Source organism: Sus scrofa, chromosome 3, assembly GCF_000003025.6.
Source record: "Sus scrofa isolate TJ Tabasco breed Duroc chromosome 3, Sscrofa11.1, whole genome shotgun sequence".
Classification (NCBI taxonomy): domain Eukaryota; kingdom Metazoa; phylum Chordata; class Mammalia; order Artiodactyla; family Suidae; genus Sus; species Sus scrofa.
Genome location: NC_010445.4, coordinates 112,474,697 through 112,496,306, shown reverse-complemented (window position 1 = coordinate 112,496,306; position 21,610 = coordinate 112,474,697). Strand labels below are relative to the sequence as shown.

Sequence of the window (21,610 nt, the reverse complement as noted above, 5' to 3'; positions counted from 1 at the left end):
TAGCGCCAGAGCCAGGGAGGGGTTGGCTTGAGCCCCCTCTGATCCTCCACGGTGATGGCACTCTGTTCCCCTTGGAACCACATCTCCCCTGTGGCCTCAGGTGCCTTACCTGTATACTTGGAGGCTTGGTGCAGAGATTTCCTGGGCTTGCCTAGTGTTTAGGAGCAAGTCCTAGGAGTTCCCATCATGGCTCAGTGGTTAACGAATCCGACTAGGAACCATGAGGTTGCGGGTTCGATCCCAGGCCTTGCTCAGTGGGTTAAGGATTCAGTGTTGCTGTGAGCTGTGGTGTAGGTTGCAGATGCAGCTTGGATCCTGTGTTGCTGTGGCTGTGATGTAGGCTGGCGGCTACGGCTCCGATTGGACCCCTAGCCTTGGAACCTCCATATGCCGAGGGAGTGGCCCTAAGAAAAGGCAAAAAGACAAAAAATAAATAAATAAATAAAACAAAATAGGAGCAAGTCCTAGTTTAGTATGGAGCTGAGATGGAAGAGGCCAGGGGATTGATGCCTGAGTAGGGTGAGGGGTGAGTCGTGTGTGTGTGTGTGTGTGTGTGTGTGTGTGTGTGTATGTGTGTGGAGGATGGGGGCACGCGTGGAGGGGCCGCATCCAAGATAATGAGGAGGAAGCTATAAAGCAAAAGCTAGAGACACAGAAACTAGATGTGAAGTAGACAGATGGGAAAGAAAGACGCTTTAGCGCTAGCCGGGGATAAAACAAAACAAAAAGCTGAAAGGAAAAACCTCAAGAGCATCCAGGGCAAGAGAGGGAAACGCGAGAGATGGTGCCTGAACTTCCTTTAATTTTCCCCACAGGCATCACGCGATACAAATGGAGAATCAGGTGAGCGTATCTGTGCACTGGGGCTTCCCGGAGGACCCGCTGTTCTGAATAATCAAAGGCTTTTCATCCTGGAAGATGGTAATGAGCTTGGATAGGGCTGTGTGGAAAGGGTTTTCCGGAGGGAAGCTGAGCATCGCAGCCGGAGGGGAGGCAGAGAGAGACCGTCTGAGATGGTATCAGGGTTCAAAAGTGCCTGAAGCCACCGAGGCTCCAACCTTCCCCTGCTTGTGTATTTCCCACAGCTTTGTTGGAGAAGACAGAAAACACTGTGAAATCAGCCAACGCAGAACTGATCCATCAAGGCTCTGTTTCGAAAAGCAGTAAAAAACCCTCACTGCCTCAGGCCCCAGGGATTTAAATGTGGTGAATGTTATCAAACAGCCTGAGCTAAATTTTACCTCTAGATATGAAAAAAATAAATACAGAGACGGTGTACAGAGGCAGTGCAAAGGACAATTTTTTTTTTTTTTGGTCTTTTTTCCTTTTCTAGGGCCGCTTCCCACGGTATATGCAGGTTCCCAGGCTAGGGGTCTAACCGGAGCTGTAGCCACCGGCCTACATCACAGCCACAGCAACGCCAGATCCAAGCCTCGTCTGCGACCTGCAGCACAGCTCACAGCAACGCCAGATCCTTAACCCACTGAGCAAGGCCAGGGATCGAACCCACAACCTCATGGTTCCTAGTCAGATTCGTTAACCACTGTGCCATGACAGGAACTCCCGGAAAGGACAATTTGTTAAAGAAACCATGTCCTTTAAGCATTTGGGGAAGGCCACTTTTTAGGAGGATTTGTACCGTGTTGGGATCGTGCTAGTGGTCCTTTTCTAATCATTAGGGCAGAGCCAGGGGACTCAGTCACCCCTTCCAAGTTATCAGTGGGCATCGCTCCCCCATCTCTCATTTCAAATTCATGTCCCCTGAACACCTACTCCACTCAACACCAGTCTTGTTGGCATTCCAGCTCCATTTTCAACGACTTGCAGACAAAACCTTTTAAAATCCCAATTTCTAATCACCTTGGTTGCCGCAGAGCTTGAGGATAAGGCTTGAGAGAAAGGAAACAGCCTGTTCCCTGCAGTGGGGAGGCTTTTGTGGATAGAGTGAGCAGATTAGATGGGGAGAATTGAACGGCATCGTCCTTCCTTCCGAGGCTCATGGGATAGTTCAGTTTGAAATAGAATCCTCCTGGAGTCAATAAAATGGAGTTTGGAGAACAGACTCTGGGCTCACAGCTGTAATAAGTGCCATGACATCAGATACACTCAAATGGAGGGACCCAGGAGTCCAAAGCGGATTAGACATAAACTGTGTGTCATTTGCCTTTTTAAAATACCTATACCCACCGCGATGCTCCTTAAATGAGGTTCTTGTCTCATCTGCAGGATGGCATGCTGCTTTTATGTGATGTGACTCAAGGGTGCAAAACGTCCCATCTGCACGGAACAGCCCTCTCTTCCAGAGAGTTTCCCTTGCTGGAGCCTGACCTTGAGAACTGGCCGGTGGGTGGGGACCGGCCTGTGAGCAAGTGTGTATTCATTCATTCCCACACCCAAGGGGTCTTCACTCCTGCTTTGTCAGCTCGGCCTTTGGGCCAGGGAGGAGGGTGGGCTGGGGTCTGTACAAAGAAAATTCCATTGGGGAGTCTGCCGGAAGAACCTTATTACAATCCAGAAGAGCGATGGTCCAGCAGGGAAAAGACGGCTTGTAAGGCAAAATTTGGTTCTTGGCAGGTGGGAAAAAAAAGTGTAAATAAAGTAAGAACCCAGGGGAGTTCCCGTCGTGGTGCAGTGGTTAACGAATCCGATTAGGAACCATGAGGTTGCAGGTTCGATCCCTGGCCTTGCTCAGTGGATTAAGGATCCGGCATTGCAGTGAGCTCTGCTGCAGATTGCAGACGCGGCTTGGATCCCGTGTTGCTGTGGCTCTGGCATAGGCCAGCGGCTACAGCTCCGATTAGACCCCTAGCCTGAGAACCTCCGTGTGCTGCAGGAGCAGCCCTAGAAAAGGCAAAAAGACAAAAAAAAAAAAAAAAAGGCGAGAACCCAGGAAAGGAGAAATGACCTCACCTTAGTGGATCGAGGAAGGCGTGGTAGAGGCGTGGGTGCTTACACTGGGAGGTGGGATGGAATCTAGAAATGCAGAGAGTGGGCGGGCGGGAGGAGGGAGAGAGAGGGGCCATTGGGTAGAGAACATGTGAGCAAATGTTTGAATGGGTGAAGCAGAGAATGGAGCTCAGGAGGTGTAGGATCCAGGTCAATGGAGTTCTTTTTCTTTTTTTCTTTCTCCTTTTTTTTTTTTTAGGGCCACACCTGCAGCATAGGGAAGTTCCTGGGGGTTGGGGGTCGAATGGGAGCTGCAGCTGCAGCCTGCACCACAGCCACAGCAATGCCTGATCCGAGCTGCATCTACCACCCTATGACCCGGGCTGTAGCTTGTGGCAACACCAGATCCTTAACCCGCTGAGCAAGGCCAGGGATTGAACTCGTGTTCTCACGGATGCCAGGCTGGCTTCGTAACCTGCTGAGCCACAGTGGGAACTTCAAGTGAGTTCTGATGAGGAAGAGAAGAATGAGAAGCATCTCCCCTCAGAAGCAGCCCCCTTCCCACAGGAAGACCTGGAGCTGGGGGTTCCTGAGAGGACACAGGGTGGGGTGGGGGCCATAGCGGGGAAGGAGGGTGTCCAGAGGAAAAGTTTCAGGGACTTTGCCCAGGACGGCGCCCTCTGGGCTCTATCAGCACCTGGCATTACTCTTTTCTCCGTGTGAGCTGAGAAGTAGGACAAAGCACTCTGCCTGGGACTCAGACCCACTCCTGTCATTTCCGTTTTATTAAAACTAGCCCCACCTCCCCGACTGCATCGTCTGGGATGAACTGAATGGAGGGTGGCCTGGCAAGCAGCCCCCTCGCTGCTGGGACGCCCCCAAACTCTGCTCTCCCCCTGCTCCTCCACGGCAGCTCAAGGGTGCTGGCCCTGCTGTTCCCATCCCCCCCAGTTCAGCTCGGCCTGCTCCTTTTCCAAGGCCGGCTACTCCTATGATCGCAGGCAGACAGGGCCCGGGCACCCCTGTCCGCAGAGAAAGAGCCAGGCCTAGTCAGGTTAGGGGCTGGCCCTGCGACTCCGGGCTGGGAGGCCTGGAGCTGCTCCATCAACCCCTCTGGATCTCGGAGTCATCATCCCAAACCGGGGGCCGTCGTCCTGGACGAGCCCACATCCTGGAACCACCGTGAAGGTCAGTGAGAGACGGTTCCTGTGTAAGTCCGAGGAGAGCGTCAAGTCCCGCAAGCACAAGGGACCAGGGGTGAAGGCTCAGGGGCTAGAGTGCCTGAGTTCGGAGCCCAGTCCCGCCACTCACTGGCTGTGTGCCCTCGAAGAAGTGAACCTGCCTTTGGGTAAGTTTCCTACGAAATGGAGAAAATGATAGAGCCAATACACCTGGTCCTCAGCTCTTTACCCAATTAAAACATGGCTATTAGTCTACTGAAGAGTCCTGGTTTGCCTTTTGGCATGGAAGTTGTGCCTTAAAAATGGCTTCCTCTAACAAGAATCAATTTCGTAGTTTATTTTTAGTAGCATGTAATTTTCTACCCATATAATCTTTCTCAAAGTTTAGGTATTTTAGGTATGATTAGCTCTTTTTTGAAACAGGTAGTTTTTATTCGCAGACCTTAAGTGCACCGCTCAATGTGTTTCGATAAATGCGTTACTTGTGTGATCATCAAACAATCCAGATACATCAATCCAGAACGTTCGTTTTCCTCAAGAGGTCCCCTCGCTCCCCACTTTCCAGCCAATCGCCACCCCCATAGGTAAACAGCTGCTCTGATTTTTAACCTTTGATTTTAAATTTTGTATAAGTGATATCATCAGAATGTATTTTTGTGTGTCTGGCTTCTTGCAATCAAGGTAGTGTGTGATTCATCCGTGTGGTTGCATAATAGCAATTCATTCGTTTCTGTTGTTGAGTGATTTCTGTTGTATGAATATACGACAACTTGATCCATTTTCTTGTTGAAAAAGCAACTTTGGGGACTGCTTCTGCTGTTGGGCTGTTGAGGGCAAAGGTGCTATGAATATTCTTATAAAAGTATTTTTGTGGATGTATCAATTCATGACTCTTGGGGAAATACCTAAGAGCAGAATTCCTGGGTCTTAGTGTCGGTCTATGTTTAACTTTATAAGAAATTGCTTAACGGTTTTCCAAAAATGATTATATCATTTTACTATCCTATCCACAGTGTAAAAAAAAAATGTATATAATTGTTCCACATCCTCACTCACATTCGGTTGTTGTCAGCATGCTACATTTCCGTACATGCGAAATCACATCCATTTTGGTTTTGTTTCACTCTCTGATGACTAATGATGCTGATCACATATCCGTGTGTTTACTGGCCATCTCTATATCTTATTTTCTGAATATCTAAGTTGCTTGCCGAGTGAAAAATTTTGATCATTTGTCTTTTGCTTATGGACTTGAAGGGGTTCTTCATATATTCTAGCTACTAAGCCTTAAGTATACTGTGATGATTTTGATCTGATGCTGTCTCATTATATTTTTAAGTGTGTTTTTTCGTGAGTGGGAGTTTGTAATATTTAAGAAATATAGTTTATCAATTTTGGGGTGAGACTTATTGATGTTTAGTGTTTTTATATTTTCTTTAAGAAATTTTGGAGTTCTCATCGTGGCTCAGCGGAAACAAATCTGACCAGTATCCATGAGGACACAGGTTGGATCCCTGGCCTCACTCAGTGGGTTAAGGATCTGTTGTTGCCGTGAGCTGTGGTGTCGTTCAAGATGATCCTGTGCTGCTGTGGCTGTGGTGGAGACTGGCAGCTACAGCTCCGATTCGACCCCTAGCCTGGGAACTTCCATGTGCTGCAGGTGTGGCCCTAAAAAGACAAGAAAAAGAAAAAGACATCTTTTCCTAACCCAAGAGTATAACAAAGATAGTCTATAGTTTCTCCTAGAAGCTTGTAGATTTTTTAAATATTTAGTTTATGATCCATCTTGAATTAATTTATGTGGGTGGTATGAGGTAGGAGTGTAATAGGCATTTTTTTTTTCCTGTATCAAGATCTAGTTTTCCCAGATATTTAGCATCATGATTGAAAACCAACTGTCTATAAATGGAGTCTATTTCTGAACACTCTACTCTGTTCCATTGATCTATACATATATATGTATATGGATAGATAGATATATATTTCTAAATTAAGCTTATATTCAAAAACCTAACTAAATTCACTCATTAGCCATGGTAGCTTTTTTGGAGTTCCCATGGCTCGAGTAACAGACCCGACTAATATCCATGAGGACGTGGGTTCGATCCCTGGCCTCGTTCAGTGGGAAGGAGCCCGCGTTGCTGTGGCTGTGGTGTAGGCCAGCAGCTGCAGCTCCAATTGGACCCCTAGCTTGGGAACCTCCGTATGCTAAGGGTGTGGCCCTAAAAAGCACCCCTCCAAAAAAAATTGTGGTAGCTTTTTTGTAGACTTCTCAGGATTTCCTAGATTACCAATTAGGTTCTTTGTGGGAAAAATACAATTTTACTTCTTTATTTCCAATCCATATGGGTACCTCCCACCCGCCACATCTTGTTGCCCTGGCTCAAATTTAAGTACAGAATTGACTAGAAGGGCTAGAAGTGGACAGCTTTGCCTTGCCCATGGTCTTAACGTTCAGTATTTCAGGATTAAGTATGATAGTAGCTGGATATTCTTTGTAGTTGCCCTTTACTGGATTAAGGAAATTCCCTTTATTTTTTCCCCCTGGTCTTCTGAGGTTCTTATGAATGGGTGCTGGATTTTGTCAAATGTTTTTCTGTGTCTATTGCTGGTTTTTCTCTTGCATTGTGTTAATATGATGAAATACATGGATTTTCCAATTTTAAACTAACCCTGCTTTCCTAGGATAAAATTCGCTTGTCATGATATGTCGTGCCTTTAATATAGTGCCACTTGATTGACTCATATTTTGTTAAGGACTTTTATGCCTTTGGTCATGAGGGATATAGTTTCTAATTTTCTTTTTGTATAAAGTCTTTATCAGATTTTGTTTTCATAAAATGAGTTACAAAGTGTTCTTCCTTTTCTATTTTCTGAAAGTTTGTGTAAGATTGGCTTTGTTCCTTCCTTAAATATTTTCTGGGGTTCAGCAGTGAAGCTATCTAGACCTGAAGTTTTCTTTACGGAAAAGCACCACACTATCGTCATTATATAAGATCACTGTTATTACAAACTTGATTTCTTTAATAGATCCTGGGCTCTTTAGAATTCCCATTTCTTTTTCTTTCTTTTTTTTTTTTTCTGGCCACTCTGGGGCAGGTGGAAGGTCCTGGGTCAGGGATTGAACCCATGTCACAGCCACAACCCAGGTTGCTCTAGTGAAAACGCCGGATCCTTAACCTGCAGCACCACAAAGAGAAGTCCCTGGAATTTCCATTTCTTTTTGTGTCAGTTTTGGTAAATTGTTTTTCAAGGCATTTTATTTCTTTCATCTGAGTTGTAGACATTTATTGAGATAAAGTTATTTGTAATATTCCCTCATTTCCTTTTAATGTGATGATATCCCCTCTTTCATTCCTGTTATGGGTAGTTTGTGTTTTCTTGCTTTTTTCCTTTTTTTTCTTTCTTTGTTTTGTCTTTTTGCCTTCTCTAGGGCTGCTCCTGCGGCATATGGAGGTCCCCAGGCTAGGGGTCTAATGGGAGTTGTAGCCACCGGCCTACGCCAGAGCCACAGCCACGCAGATCCAAGCCAAGCCGCATCTGCAACCTACACCACAGCTCATGGCAATGCCAGATCCTTAACCCACTGAGCAAGGCCAGGGATCGAACCCGCAACCTCATGGTTCCTAGTCAGATTCGTTAACCACTGCCCCATGATGGGAACTCCTCTTGCTTTTTTTCTTGTTCAGTCTTGCTTCAGTTTACCTATTTCATTAATTTTTCTTAAAGAACAAACTTTTGACTTTGTGAATTTTCTCTGTTTTCTTTCCTTTTATTATTGTGAACATATTTTTTTAGATTGTCTTTATTGAAATGAAATTCACAAATCATAAAATTTACCCATTTAAAGTGTACCATTCGGCAATTTCTAGTATATTCACAAGGTTGTACAACCTTCATCACTAATTGCAGGATATTTTCGTCTGGAACTCCATGCTTAGCGGCCCTTCCCTGTCCTCTCCTTCCAGCCCACGGCAACAACTAATCTACTTTCTTTTTTTGTTTGTTTGTTTTTGTTTTTTAGGGCCGCACCCACAACGTATGGAGGTTCCCAGGCCAGGGGTCCAATCAGAGCTACAGCTGCCAGCCTACGCCAGAGCCGCATCAATGCGGGATCCAAGCCGCGTCTGTGACCTACACCACAGCTCACAGCAATGCCAGATCCTTAACCCACTGTGCAAGGCTAGGGATCGAACCCGCGACTTCTCGGTTCCTAGTTGGATTCGTTTCCACCGCGAAGCAACAGGAACTCCCTAATCTACTTTCTAACTCTAAGATTTTTCTATTCTGGCCATTTCATACAAATGGGATCATATTATATTAGTTTCTTTGTGTTTGGCTTACTTCACTTATCAGCATGTTTTCAAGACTTGGATTTAATTTGTTTGTCTTTCAGTAGCTTTTTAAGGCAGAAACCTAGGTAATTGTCGACATTTTTTCTTTTCTGCTATTAAGTATTTAAAACTAAATATATATATATCTATATATATATATATATATATAGAATTTTCATTAACACATCCAGTTAGAAATGGTTTATAATTTCTCTTTTGTTTTCTCTTTAACCATAGGTTATTTAGAAGGGTGTTTAATTTCCAAAGACTTGGAGCTTTTCAACAATTTCTTGCTGTTATTCGTTTCTAATTGAATCACAGTGGGGTCAGAGAGTATACTCTGTAAAATGTCTGTCTTTTGAAATGTATTGAGGAGTTCCCATTGCGGCACAGTGGTTAACGGATCCGACTAGGAACCATGAGGTTGCAGGTTCGATCCCTGCCCTTGCTCAGTGGGTTAACGATCAGGCGTTGCCGTGAGCTGGGGTGTAGGTTGCAGGTGCGGCTCGGATTCCACGTTGCTGTGGCTCTGGCGTGGGCTGGCAGCTACAGCTCCTATTAGACCCCTAGCCTGGGAACCTCCGTATGCCGCGGGTGTAGCCCTAGAAAAGGCAAAAAGACCAAAAAATAAAAACAAAAAATAAAATAATAAAATAAAATGAAATGTACCGAAATGTTTAATTACCCAGCATGTGGTCTGTCTTGATAAGTGTTTCATGTGCTTTTGAGAAGAATGTGTATTTTTTCAGTGTTGGGGTGAAATGTTCTAGAAATGCCCATTAGGTCAAGGTGGTTGGTGATGTTGTCCAAACTTCTATACCGCTAATGGGTTTCTTGTTAAGTGGTTTATGACTATCTCTCATAATAACACTTTTTCCCCTATAAAGAACACAGACTATTCAATTTTACAATGACAGTTGATGGCATAGTAGGATGAAGAAATTCAGTTGAAAAAGAGTTGTCCATGAAAGCAGCTATTCCTCAAGTTCCTTAAAAAGGAAAATTACCGGCAACTCAGAGAGCCAGATTTGGGCTCTGTCAAGTCCTGGGCCTCTCAAAGGGCGGGTTATTCCTTCCTTTCCCCCCATGCTCAGCTAGTTGGAGGCCCCATCTACCTCTCACCCTTTATTTTCCGCAAATTTTTTTGGCCACACCCTCAGAAGTTCCCAGGACCAAACGCAAGCCACAGCAGTGACAACCAAGTCCTTGTTTGTTAGGCTACCAGGGAACTCCCTATTTTCCACGAATCTTTTTTTTTTTTTTTTGTCTTTTTTTGTGTTTTTAGGGCCGAACCTACGACATATGGAGGTTCCCAGGCTAGGGGTCCAATCGGAGCTGTAGCTGCCAGCCTACACCACAGCCACAGCAATGCGGGATCCGAGCCGCGTCTGCGACCTACACCACAGCTCACGGCAACACCGGATCCTTAATCCACTGAGCGAAGCCAGGGATTGAACCTGCAACCTCATGGTTCTTAGTCAGATTCATTTCTGCTGTGCCACAATGGGAACTCCTCCATGAATCTTATTCAAATATCATATCTTAGCTTCACTCACTTATTTCCCCTACCCCCACTCTGTTAACACCCAGGGACACGGTAGAAACTCAGGCTTAGGTCAAGGATTCAACTGAGAGTCAGGAACAGGGCAGGGATTCTACAACCCATCTCTCTGGCTCAGCCCAAACCTGTACTTCCTGCCAGCTAATCCTTCAAACTGATCCTGCCAGGGAACTAACCAAAGGCGCTGGTTCCCAACTTTCAGACTGAGGCACCGAGGAAGAAGGAGTGTATGGTGTTTCTGCTCAGACCTGGGACAGCAGCAGCCACATGTTCAGCAACTGCTGCGTCTTAGGTTCTCCCATTCCTACGACGGATGAGGAGCTTGCTGTCCCAGTGATCCACAAGCTGTGCAGATGACCTTCTCTGTGCCAGGCACTGGGATTACAATGTGACGGGAGCGTGACTCTTCTTACTTTTTTTTTTTTCCTTGTCTTTCTGTCTTTTCTAGGGCTGCACCTGCAGCATATAGAGGTTCCCAGGCTGGGGGTCTAATTGGAGCTGCAGCCACCTGCCTACGCCAGAGCCACAGCAACACAGGATCTGAGCAGCCTCTGTGACCTACACCACAGCTCATGGCAACGCCGGATCCTTAACCCACTGAGCAAGGCCAGGGATCGAACCTGCAAACTCATGGTTCCTAGTCGGATTCGTTAACCACTGGACCACAACGGAAACTCCATCTTCTTACATATGTAGGTGAGGTAAAAATACTGTTAAAACTGCAGTGTTGACTTTATCTTAAATCTTAGCTTTTAAAAAAAAAAATTCCAGTGAGAGAAAACTGACCTCCAGCTAAGTCAATGAGCCCTTCTGCTTTGAAAGAAGAACGAAAGAAAGAAAGAGGCAAAGACTGTTGAGCCAGTGTCTAGGGGACGGATCAGTCCAGGTGGGAAGCAGACAAGGGGCCAAAGGTAAAAATGATTGCATGATATTCTTTGTCTCAGGAGACTTTTCTGGAACTGTCAGTGGAAGAAATGGAGCACTGCCTGGGGCTGCTTGGATTGGAAGCTGCAGCGGCTCCTGCTTCGAACTGCTCGGCTGCTCCTGCTGCACCTGCAGGCCGTGCTGCTTGCGGTCGTGTCTGTTTCAGGTCTGCTCTGTGCCAGGCACTGTGCTGACCCTAGGGACCCAGCTGAGGTGCCTGCCCTGGAAGGACCCACCTAGATGGTGATGCTCTGGGTGATTTTCATCCTATCATCTCCATGTCTGGTGGAATTTGGGGTGTCAGCAACTGGCACCAAAGGAGAACCCCTGCTCCCCAAATCCCTGGGTCCTTGGGGTTCCCAGGGTCACAGCCTACTCTATTCCTATCCTTCTAGAAGGCTGCAGCATGGGGGGCCCTGGTTAATGAGCATAATCCTTACATTTCACAGCACTTTACAGTCTGTAGAGCCTTTGATGTTCAGCAACATTTTCATTTGATCCCAAAGCAGCCCCGTAAGAACCAGGCACTTCTCACCTCCTAGACCTTCGCTCACCACCTGGACCCTCAAACCACTGGATTCCCGCCTTTTCCTGGGTACCCAGCCAAATTTCTGGCTTCCTGGGAGACATTTCCACTAGGATGACCTGCAGGCAAGCCCATTCTCTTTGTGCCCCCCTGCAACCCCTAACCTGCTCTTCCTGGCACGCCCCTGCCCCCGGCTCCACGGATGGCCTCACCGTCCATCTAAGTCAAGAATGAAATCCAGATGCACCCTCGTCCTGCTCTCTTGCTCACTCCCAGCCCCAGAACTGGCCCCTGTCCAAACTGATGGGTGATGCCTTCTCTCCAAACCCACAGCCACACCCCCCACCCCGCCCCCGCCACTGAGGCACAGCCCTCTGCCGATACCACTGCCCCAGCGCCCTTTTGCTCCTGAGCAGTGGTCAAGAGCTCCGGATTGTACTTCCCCAGACCAGACGAGGCGGGGCGCGTGCAGGGTGGTACAGCCACAGATCGCACTTCCCCAAACCAGATACCCCCCTCCCCTCCTCGTTCTCCCGCCAAGAGCTTGGTGACACCCACTCGCTTACCAAGCAAAGTCCCAACTGCAGAGTGGGACATGGAAGACCCCACGCCCACCCCAGGCCCCTCCAGCACTCCCTGTTCCCCAAGCCCCCAACCCCGCTCCACACCAGCACATCTGTACTGATATAGCCCCTCTGCCTGGAATGAGCCTTTCGAGGGTTTTGTCTCTGCCAAAATGCTGTCTTCTCTCAAGGGCCAGCTTATTTATTTGTTTATTTATTTATTGTCTTTTTAGGACCGCACCCACGGCATATGGAAGTTCCCAGGCTAGGGGCTGAATCAGAGACACAGCTGCCAGCCTGCACCACAGCCACAGCAACGCGGGGATCCGAGCCACATCTACCCCACCACAGCTCACAGCAACACTGGATCCTTAACCCACTGAGCAAGGCCAGGGATTGAACTCGAAACCTCATGGATACTAGTTCTGTATCATGAAACACACTTGTCTCCTCAGAGCAGGAGAAGCCTGGGCATGTTGGGTGCGCTCTGCTCTCTCCGAGGTTGGCGCTGGCTTGCTCTGGGCAGGAGGAGGAGGACATTCAATGCCCAGGGCTTCGGCAGAGAAGACCCCATCCCCCACGGGGGGCCCATGGGTGCTGGGAAACGTGGAGGATGCGGGGGTGGATGGCGAAAGCACAGAGCTCTGCCCACCACCAGCCATGCACCGCAGAGCCTTCCTAAGCGTGCCCTCTCTCTGGGGGCTTCCACGGGGCCAAGAGCCACCCCATGTCCTCCCACCAGGGAGGGGCTGGGCAGGCAGGAGCACACAGGCGGCCTGGGCATCCCAGGAGTCCTGCGGGGCAAGGGCTCTGGGGAGCTCTGCCTCCTTCACCAGGGATGGCAGAGAAGGTTCCAGAGAGAAGTCATATTTCTCACCAAGCAGAAGAATCTTCCCCATTCAAATCTAAAGTGGAGTCTGAGGTGGTCCCTGCAGCAGCCAAGAGTGGGGAATCTTGTCCTCAGGGCACACGTGGGGCCCCAACCCCTTCCCGGCATGCAGTCCCCCTCCCGGCCTTGGCTCCCTTCCTGGCTCATCACCCTCCACCTACCGCCTGCAGCCTCCACTGCAGCCAAACCTAGTCTTTAAGCGGCACTTCCCTCCTCTGGCCTTCGGTCCTGCTGGTCCTTCAGCCAGAATGGCCAAGACCCCCCTCAGCAACCCTTCCTGGCCCCTCCTTCTGCATCTCCCATGTGTGCAAGCGGTTATTCAAGCCCCAGCTTCCTCCCTACCTCCCTACCTTCCTCCTCTTCCTCTGCCCCTTCGCAAAGCCTCCCCCGATCGATCGCCGTAGCTGGAAGCAAGCTGGCATCCTCTGAGCCTGCCACAGTTTGTGCCCCGCCCCCCACCCCCTGACCCCCAGGCACACCTTGGCCTCCTGTGTCTGGCGTGTTTCTCCATGACGTCTGAGCACACTTCTTCCCCATCAGACTGTGACACGCTGGTTTGCCTTTTAAGCCCCACCCTGTACTGTGCTGCAGGCAGCAGTGCTCAGAAGGGGCATATTCTGCGAAGGGCTGGGGCCACGTGCAGCCCCCGTGGCTTCTGACCTGTGGGCCGGAGCCTGAGTCCCCAGCCTGTGCTGGAGGATGAAGGCAGCCTTCCTCTGGGGCCCCTGGAAAATCGCCTGGGGTGGGAGGCCCCTGGAGGGAGCAAGGGCCAGCGTTCTTGATTCTTCTACTTCCTGGTCCCCCTTGGACGGACAGCTGGGGGTGGGGACACTCATAGTTGAGGTCGCTAAGCCAAAGAGAGGCGGCGCCATAGAAGAAGAAGAATTTAAACCCACTAAGGAGTAAATACCTCAAATGCCTGCCTTTCGTACTCACTTTGATGACCACGCCCTGCGCCCAGCACAGGGAGAGCGAAGAGGAGACCCCTGTCTTGAAGGTGCTTGGATGCTCGCTCCGCATCTAGAGTGGGCAGGTTCTGAACTACAGGTGCCTTAGCTGAGCCGTGGGAAGAGCAGGTACACAGCCCTGCAAGGGAATGGGAGGCGACGACACAGAGGAGGTGACGGCTGAGCTGGGCCTTGAAGAAGGCCCAGGATTAAGGGATGTTCTCAAGGTGGAGGCGGCAGAAGAAACACGATGTCTCAAGGCTTGGAGAGGGCTTGCGGGGGGGATGGCAGGAAGCTAGCTCCGTGTAGCGGGAACCCAGAGGGGTGGGGAGAGGATTATGAAGGGAAAGTCAGCCGCGCCCAGGGGCTGGGGAAGCCTTGATAAAGCAAATCTCGGGGCCAATGATCAGATCAGGTGAACTACGTGGCCATAAAATCCAGCCTCCAGAGATCACCCATCTCACCCATCAAGTCCCAAGCCTGGTGTGTTGGCCAGAAAGCTCAGGGATGACAAGACAAGGAAGATGAGGAGTCTGGCCCCAGGCAGTGTGTCCCTTGCTTCCCTGACAGCCCAGGGACCCGTGCCCGGGGGCTTGGATGGGGCTGAGACCTGGGCAGAAAGTTGGACTAAAAGAACTTAGCAGCCCTTCCCACCCTGCCTTCTGTGGCTCTGTGATGATACTGGGAATTATTTCAGGAGTTGAGAAAAGACGATGTAAGCTAATACTGCCTCCCTCTGAGCAGCAGCTTGCAGTCCAGCCCGCTCCTGAATCCGGCCGCAGGCCTCTGAGTTACATGGGAACCACTGTCTCCGTCTGGCTTCTGGGAAGCTCAAGCCCTGTGGTCGGTATGGGACGGGGACTGGGGCCCCGGCCGTCTGGTACCTCCTGTCTGACTCAGTGGACCGCGACTCCTGCAGGGCAGGGGCTGTCTCCTGCGTCCCCGGGGTCCCAGGCCTGTCCACAGACATCAGCACATTCAGGGAGCGAATAAGGACAGGACCAGGCTACGAGTGGCCGTTGGGGCTGTGGGAGCCCAGAGCTGCAGAGGGAGCAGGGGGCCGGGTGCTGCGTGAGCCTGAGGGTAGGATGGCCAGCTGACCTGGGGTGGGCCCAGGGGCAGCCCGTCTGGGGAACCGCTGAGCTGGGTGGGGCCCCTGGAGCAGAGGCCAGGCCAACTTGCCTGTTCCCGGCACAGGCTGGGAGCCCCCAGATGTGCTCTCCTCCCCCATTCATATCCCCCACGGTGCCCTCTGCACCCTCCTGGCAGACAGAAGAAGGAGCCTGGGCTGGAGAGCAGGCTGCTCAGGAGCCAGCCACGCTCTCACTTAGAAGTGGAACAGCCGTTGTTTGAATGCTCTTTCCTCAAACTCTTCCTCACCTGCAGTTTCACTGCAGCAAGCTGATTGGGGGGGGGGGGGACGCTGTTATCATCATGCCCATTTTACAGATGAACACACTGAAGACACTTCAAAGAGTGAAGAAAATGGCAGAACCCGGCTGGGACCCAGGGCTCCTGACCCCATATCCAGAGATTTCTCCACCACAGCCCGTTAGGGCTCGTCCTTAAGTGTCCTGGGTGGCACAGCACAGAAAGTCGGTCTGGTCCGCCTGGGCCATGCGTAACTCGTCTATGGCTCCCTCACCCAGCCTGGCATTGAGCTGCACTCAAGGGACCCCTCCGGGCACCTCCCTCTGACTGTTCAGCAGCTTCTCGTTTCTCTCTGCAGGGTATTCGCTTGGACATCAGGGGTTGTGTGTGCCAGAGATGCTGTGGAACATTCTAGAATGAGTCAGTTCCCTCTGAATTGTAGTTGGTGTTGGTCTTTGGGGGGCATTGATAGCTGTCAACTGCTGGCTGCAGCAGGTGAGGGGCGGGGCATCGCTGGTTGTTACAAAGGACTCTTTCTGGAAACTTGCTTGCCATCTGCCTGTTCCTGCTGCCCAACCTCCTTCCCCAGGAGCTCTGCCTACGGCCACCTGCTGCAGAGGCGGAGCTTGGAAGTGGATGTCTCCATCCGATCCCAGGGCCCCTGGATGCAAATAGGCTAATTCCTGTGAGGTCCACTGAGGCTGGAGGACCAGCCTCACTGCTCAGAGGAAAAGATAAGCATCAGCTGGACAAGGCGCTCGCCCCAGTTGACCAGGATGGAATAAAGAGGCTTTCAGGGTGGAGCAGCCAAAGTTGGGGGCGGGGTTCTTGTGAGCCAGGGCCCCCATGCCTCAGTCCCTCCACCAGTGCCACGCAGGTCTCTTTCAGATCAGGCCTTGGTTTCTCTGCCTGCAAATGGGACTGCTCTGTGCAGCCCAGGACCGTCCTGTTGCAACAGCAACAACCCAGCAACCTGTAGCTAAGGCGCCAAATACTGTGCTGTCTGATCAACACAGAGACACATGTCACAGATGAAAGGACACACTTGCTTTCCTGAAAGCCAGCACAGCCTGCAGGTGGCACGCGCAGATCCAGGGTGCTGCAGAGAAAGCAGCCCGGGCTGGAGTGGGAAGCGACAGGCAGCCTCGCCCGCCCTTCCTCTCCCTCCTGCCGGCAGGACACGCGGTCCCCTCCGCCTCTGCCCATCCATGTGCACAACACACAGTGTGGACAATGCAGGGCCTCATGCCCAGAGCTGTCCCGACTGAGACGGGTGCCCGGGGTGGCTGCTGGAGGGTTCCTGGGAGGCCGGCCCGCGCAAGGTCTCACCTCTCCTTCCTGACACAGGTGCAAGCATGTGCCCAGCCTGGGTCCCGATGCCTGTTTTCCTCTTTCATCTGGTGGGTTTTCTCAGCTCCTCCCCGATTCTCCCACCACCCTGCCTCAGGCCCCTCTCTGGGGAGAAAGGGCCATGCCTGGTGAGGGGCACCCTGGCCCGGGGTCAGAGGCTGCCAGAGAAGCCCCTGACCCAGGGGGCTGGGCTGTGGCCAGGCAGAGGCAGAGGTGGGTGATCAAAAGCAGAGGTAAGCCTGGCCCTGCCTTTCCCTGCTCAGAACTTCAGGGGCTGCCCGCTGTCCTCGGGGTGAAGGCAGCCTTGCCGCCTCGGCTCTGCCTGTCTCTCCCGCCTCAGCTCGCCCCTACCCTGGGATCCAGGCTCATGGAGCCTCTGTCTGTTCCTATGCTCCAACTCCTTCCCCTGGCCTTGGGCATCCTGTCCCCTCTATGTGCTCTGTCCTTAGCTTCTCACCTAGCTCCTTCCTAGGGTTTTCGATGAGGTGTCACCTCCTCCAGGGAGCCTTCCCTGACCAGCCTGCCCTCAGCCTGGGTCAGGGCGCTGCTTCTGCAGCTTGCACATTACCCCTGTTCCCACCCTCATCACATCACACACCTGTCCTGCTGTCTGCCCACTGGTCCTCCTGCCCCACCAGGCGTGGGCTCATTGAGGGCAGGGCCTGGGTCATGCCCAGCCCCCAGCCTTGGCACACAGGTCACAGTATATGGTCACCGGATGTGTGTGTGTGGGGGGGAAGGAGAATAGGAAGAGACCGACAGAGGGTGAGGCTGGTGGGACACACGGGATCCCTGACCACAGACCAGCGAGAAGCCAACAGCATCCCCAGCAGGCTGGTTTCCCGGGGGCCGTCCCGGATCTTCAAGGTTGTAGAGCCCACCCCACTCTGTGCCCAAGCAAACCAACATGTGGGAGAGAAGGAGGGGAAGAGGGGGCCCAGGGAGACGCCGCCGCGGTGGGCCCCTCAGCCCTGTGTCCCCCTGAGCCCGGGGCGGGGGGTCCTCGCTTTGGCCTGCCTGGACCTCCTGCAGGCAGGGCGCTCCACACCCCACCAAGGCACCAGCCCGATGGCAAGCGTGGGGAGAGACACACATGCGGACAGGGAAACCTGGGGGACCCTGATTTTTTTCAAGAAATCGCAGTGGCCAGTCAGGCAGAGGCGGGTGGCTGCCTCGCTGCCCCAGCCCTGCAGGAACTTTTCCAACCCATCCTCGTCCTCCTTGCCAGCCCGTCAGCCCAGACCTGGGGTCCCCAGAAGACGGGGGCTTCCCTACCTCGGAAAGTCACTTTGGCGATCCGGTCACCCCTGCCCCGCAGCTCCGAGACCGTCTTGAGGTGGACGAGCAGGGCCATGCTGGCGTGGGAGCCCGGGCACTGCCAGGCAGGAGCCGCTGAGGAAGGAGCGAGCTCTGGGGATGGAGCGCGGCTCGGCGCACACGCCTCCCTGCTCTCTCCTGCCGCCACCTCCTCTCTCCTCTTCTCCCTTCCGAGGCGATGCTGCCCACAGAGACCAAGGCAACCAAGCCGAGCTGCTCCCTCCAGCGACCCACAGAGACTCACAGCCTTGCCAGCGCCCGCCCCTCCAAGTTGTCAGCCCAGCGTGTGTGTATCTGCGTGTATGTGTGTGTGTGCGGTGCGCCCCGTGTGCAGCCTAGCACTGCAGACAGTCAGAATTCATTATTCAGCAGCCGCTTGCTCCCAGATAAAGGCTTGCCCAGCTTCAGGTGTCTCCTCGCAGCTCTGGGGAGCGGAGCTGCCTGCCCACCCACTGGGGCCCTGCCTCACCCACCCTGCCAGGCAAGTTCTTCTGCCCACCACTAGGAGGGGGCAGAAGGGAGTGGGCATCAGGCAGGTGGTGGGTTGGGTGTGGGGGAGAAGGAATTTCAGAATCTGCATGCACTGGACACTGGGCTGTTGCACTGGTGTTTCAGGGTGATCCATGCTGCCTCCCCCATGGTCAGGTTGGCCAGCAGGGCTGCCGGTGCCCACCAGGCTCAGGGGGCCTGGATGAGCCAGGCCTGGCTGCTCTGGATGGGCCACACTGTGCTACGCAGAAATCCCAACCCAGGGCCCCCCAGCTGGGACATCAGCATGTACCAGCCAACATCAAGTCTGTGCCCCGTGGCCAGTCCCTCAGCAGCGGGAGCCCTGAGAGAAAGGGGAATGTACTTCCCACCTGCTCTCATGGAGAGTGTGTCCCCAAGAGGCTGGGTCCTGACCCCCCTGGGATCTGGGAGGATGGAGGTGCTTCTGGAAGGGAGCTCAGGAGCCAGCTTAGCGTGAGTGGAGGTGCCTGACTGCAAAGGCCTCAGGCATCTGTCCTGCTAAGGGCAGTGCTTCCGGTCCAGGGCACCAAGTCAGCCCCGTCCTAGGGCTGCGGACGAAGCAGGCTGGGGGTGGTGAGATGTGCGGGAGAACTGTCCCCTGTGAGGGGTGGGAGAAGGGATGTCTGTGGCCGACTTTTCAAGAACCAAAGGACGACTGCCCCTCTTTTCTTCCCCCAGCCCACCCAGGAGGGGTCTGTGGAGAAGGGAACCTTGGGGGCTGGGATCCCCGAGCCTGGAGCCTCTGCAGGGCCATTGCACCCTTGCTCTTGCTGTTTGCTCTGCATGGAATCCCCTACCTCATCCCTACCTTCTTGCCCAGACTCAGCGGGACTGGTGCCTAATCCGGAAGTGCCTCGTGACTGGGGAGGGCCTGGTCCTCAGCTGTGTTGGCCCCGCCCCCTTTGTCCACAGTGTCATTGGGCAGCTCCACAGACCTCCCTCCCCACCCCCCCACTGGGAGACCCAGGAGCGCCACATCTTTGCATCAGCAGAGCCTTACGCGGTGTCACGGTGTCACGTGGATTGTAGGATATCCAGCGGATGTTGACAAGATAAAAGAGTCAGCCTGGTGGCCTATCTGAACAGAGTCTAAAAACGAAAAAAAAAAAAAGAAATATTAAATTTTTCCAGCTGGCCGACAAGAGGTCACACGCTTTGTATTCTATAGTCCAAATGACCTGTAGGATGTCACAAGAGCCTCCTTCTTTCCTTCTAGATGTTTCCTTGCTCCTCTGCCCTACTTTTCTTTTTCACTTTATGTCTTATTTCCTTCTGTCTCTTTCCTTCTTCAATTCCTTCTCCTTTCTCACTTTTACCTAGCCTATTGAATTAAAGACTATGTTAGAACATTGTATTCATGCAGTACAAGTTAATGTCTAATTTTTTTTTAAAAAAAAACAGACGTTTAATGTCTCATTTTATTTTGTCTTTTTGCCTTTTCTAGGGCCACTCCCGTGGCATATGGAGGTTCCAAGGCTAGGGGTCTAATCGGAGTTGTAGCCACTGGCCTACACCACAGTCATAGCAACATCAGATCTGAGCCTCATCTGCGACCTACACCACAGCTCATGGCAACGCTGGATCCTTAACCCACTGAGCGAGACCAGGGATTGAACCTGCAACCTCATGGTTCCTAGTCGGATTCGTTAACCACTGAGCCACGACGGGAACTCCTCTTTTTTTTAAATCTAAATTCACTAGCATATTCCAACCATAGGCCACTAGCTGATCTTTGTAAAGGCCTGGTGGTACTTTATATGGGGGGCGGGCATCTGGGGGGAGCCATCTCCTCCCTCGGCCCCCTGGAGGTTCTCTCACAAAGAGGGTAAGTTTCACAAGGCCTCCAATGGACCTGTGCATCTTTAGGAAAAAGCCCCTGAACTTGCCCTAGGGAACTGCTGAACCTCAGTTTCCATATCAGTTTCCATAAAATGTAGCAACTCCACTCGCTCAACAGAGAGCACCCCTTGGCTGAACCACCGACCCTTCTGAAACCTAAGCCAGATCCCACTTTTTAATTTCCGCTCCCTGACTATTCCCCATGCGGCTAATTCTGAATAAAGTGTATTCAACGAATGTGTACTCAACTCCTTCTCGTCCCAGGTGCTGGGATTCAGGGATGAGTCTGATACAGTATAGACCTCCACCAGGAGAGACAAATGGACCAGAACATAGACCCATAGAACCCAGGGCTAAGGGTCCCTGGGCAGAGTCAGCTTGGAAGCCACAAATGGGGGGAGGGAGGGGGCGCTGGATCTTGTCTGGGGCTGGGGGGTTATTAGGACCACCTTCCCGGAGGACAGCACCCCTGAACTGCTGGTTGTTCTTTTACAACGTCTAAGAACATTGTTCTTATCGTAGCCCATGTTCTGTGGGGAGAATTTAGAAATCTATATACGTGGCTGCATTTTGCCTCCACCTCATTTGCAACCAATCATTCCCTTTCAGTTCCTTTCTCTCCTCGGGCCTCAGTTTTCCTGCTCGTGTACCTCTTGGAAGCCTGTGGCTCCCGCGGTTCCACTGTTATCTGTCCGAGGATTCTGGTTGCAGCAGCATCCTGGGAGCTCATTAGTGCCTGCGGTCTTCATCAGCTGCCATCGACACAGTCAAACTGTGAAGATAACACCTCTCATCCGACAGAGGAAGTGAGACTATGAAGGATGAGGCTAGTCGGCAGATCTGCTTGTAGATACAAGGACTGCCAAGGGGGCCAGGGAGCAGGCAGGGGGTGCGAGACACAAAGAGCATGGCACCTCTGAGCCTGTCCTCATCTCCTCACCGCCCCCCCATCTCCTGTCAGCTAAAGACCTAAGGCTCCACCCTGCCCTATATGTGGTCCAGGGCTGTGAGAGGGTCCCTGGAGAAATCCAGAGGTAGGGCTCCAAAGAATTATGGGGGGGGGGCATTGCCACGAAGACCCCTCACCTGGGCCAAAGCCCAACCCTGGATTCACAGGAGGGACTGGACTATAGAATTGGGGCAAATATAAATTGCACACTCTAGACCTTTTCAAGATCGGTATTTAGTCTTTTGCTTATAAACCACTCTTGTGGAGCAGTTTGAGAAGCAAGAGGAGGGAGACGGGAGTTCCTAGGGAAAGAGGAGAGATTAAGGAGGAAAATATATGTGTGTGCGCGTGCACACACACACACACACACACGCACGCACTTAAATTACAGAGCTTCCTGGACAAACATGCCAAACAGGATACCTGGCGAAGCCCCTTCCTGCAAGCTCCACGGAACTGGGGC

At 51.9% G+C, this 21,610-nt stretch overlaps 1 protein-coding gene across 1 annotated transcript in view; it reads right to left on the bottom strand.

Annotated features, from left to right (window-relative positions):
- Positions 1-18,119, bottom strand: part of OTOF (otoferlin) — a 102,918-nt gene extending 84,799 nt beyond the window's left edge. Inside the window, 1 exon segment of the mRNA XM_021087729.1 lies at positions 17,808-18,119. Within this exon segment, the coding sequence (XP_020943388.1) occupies positions 17,808-17,886 (79 nt within the window). The 5' untranslated portion in view covers positions 17,887-18,119.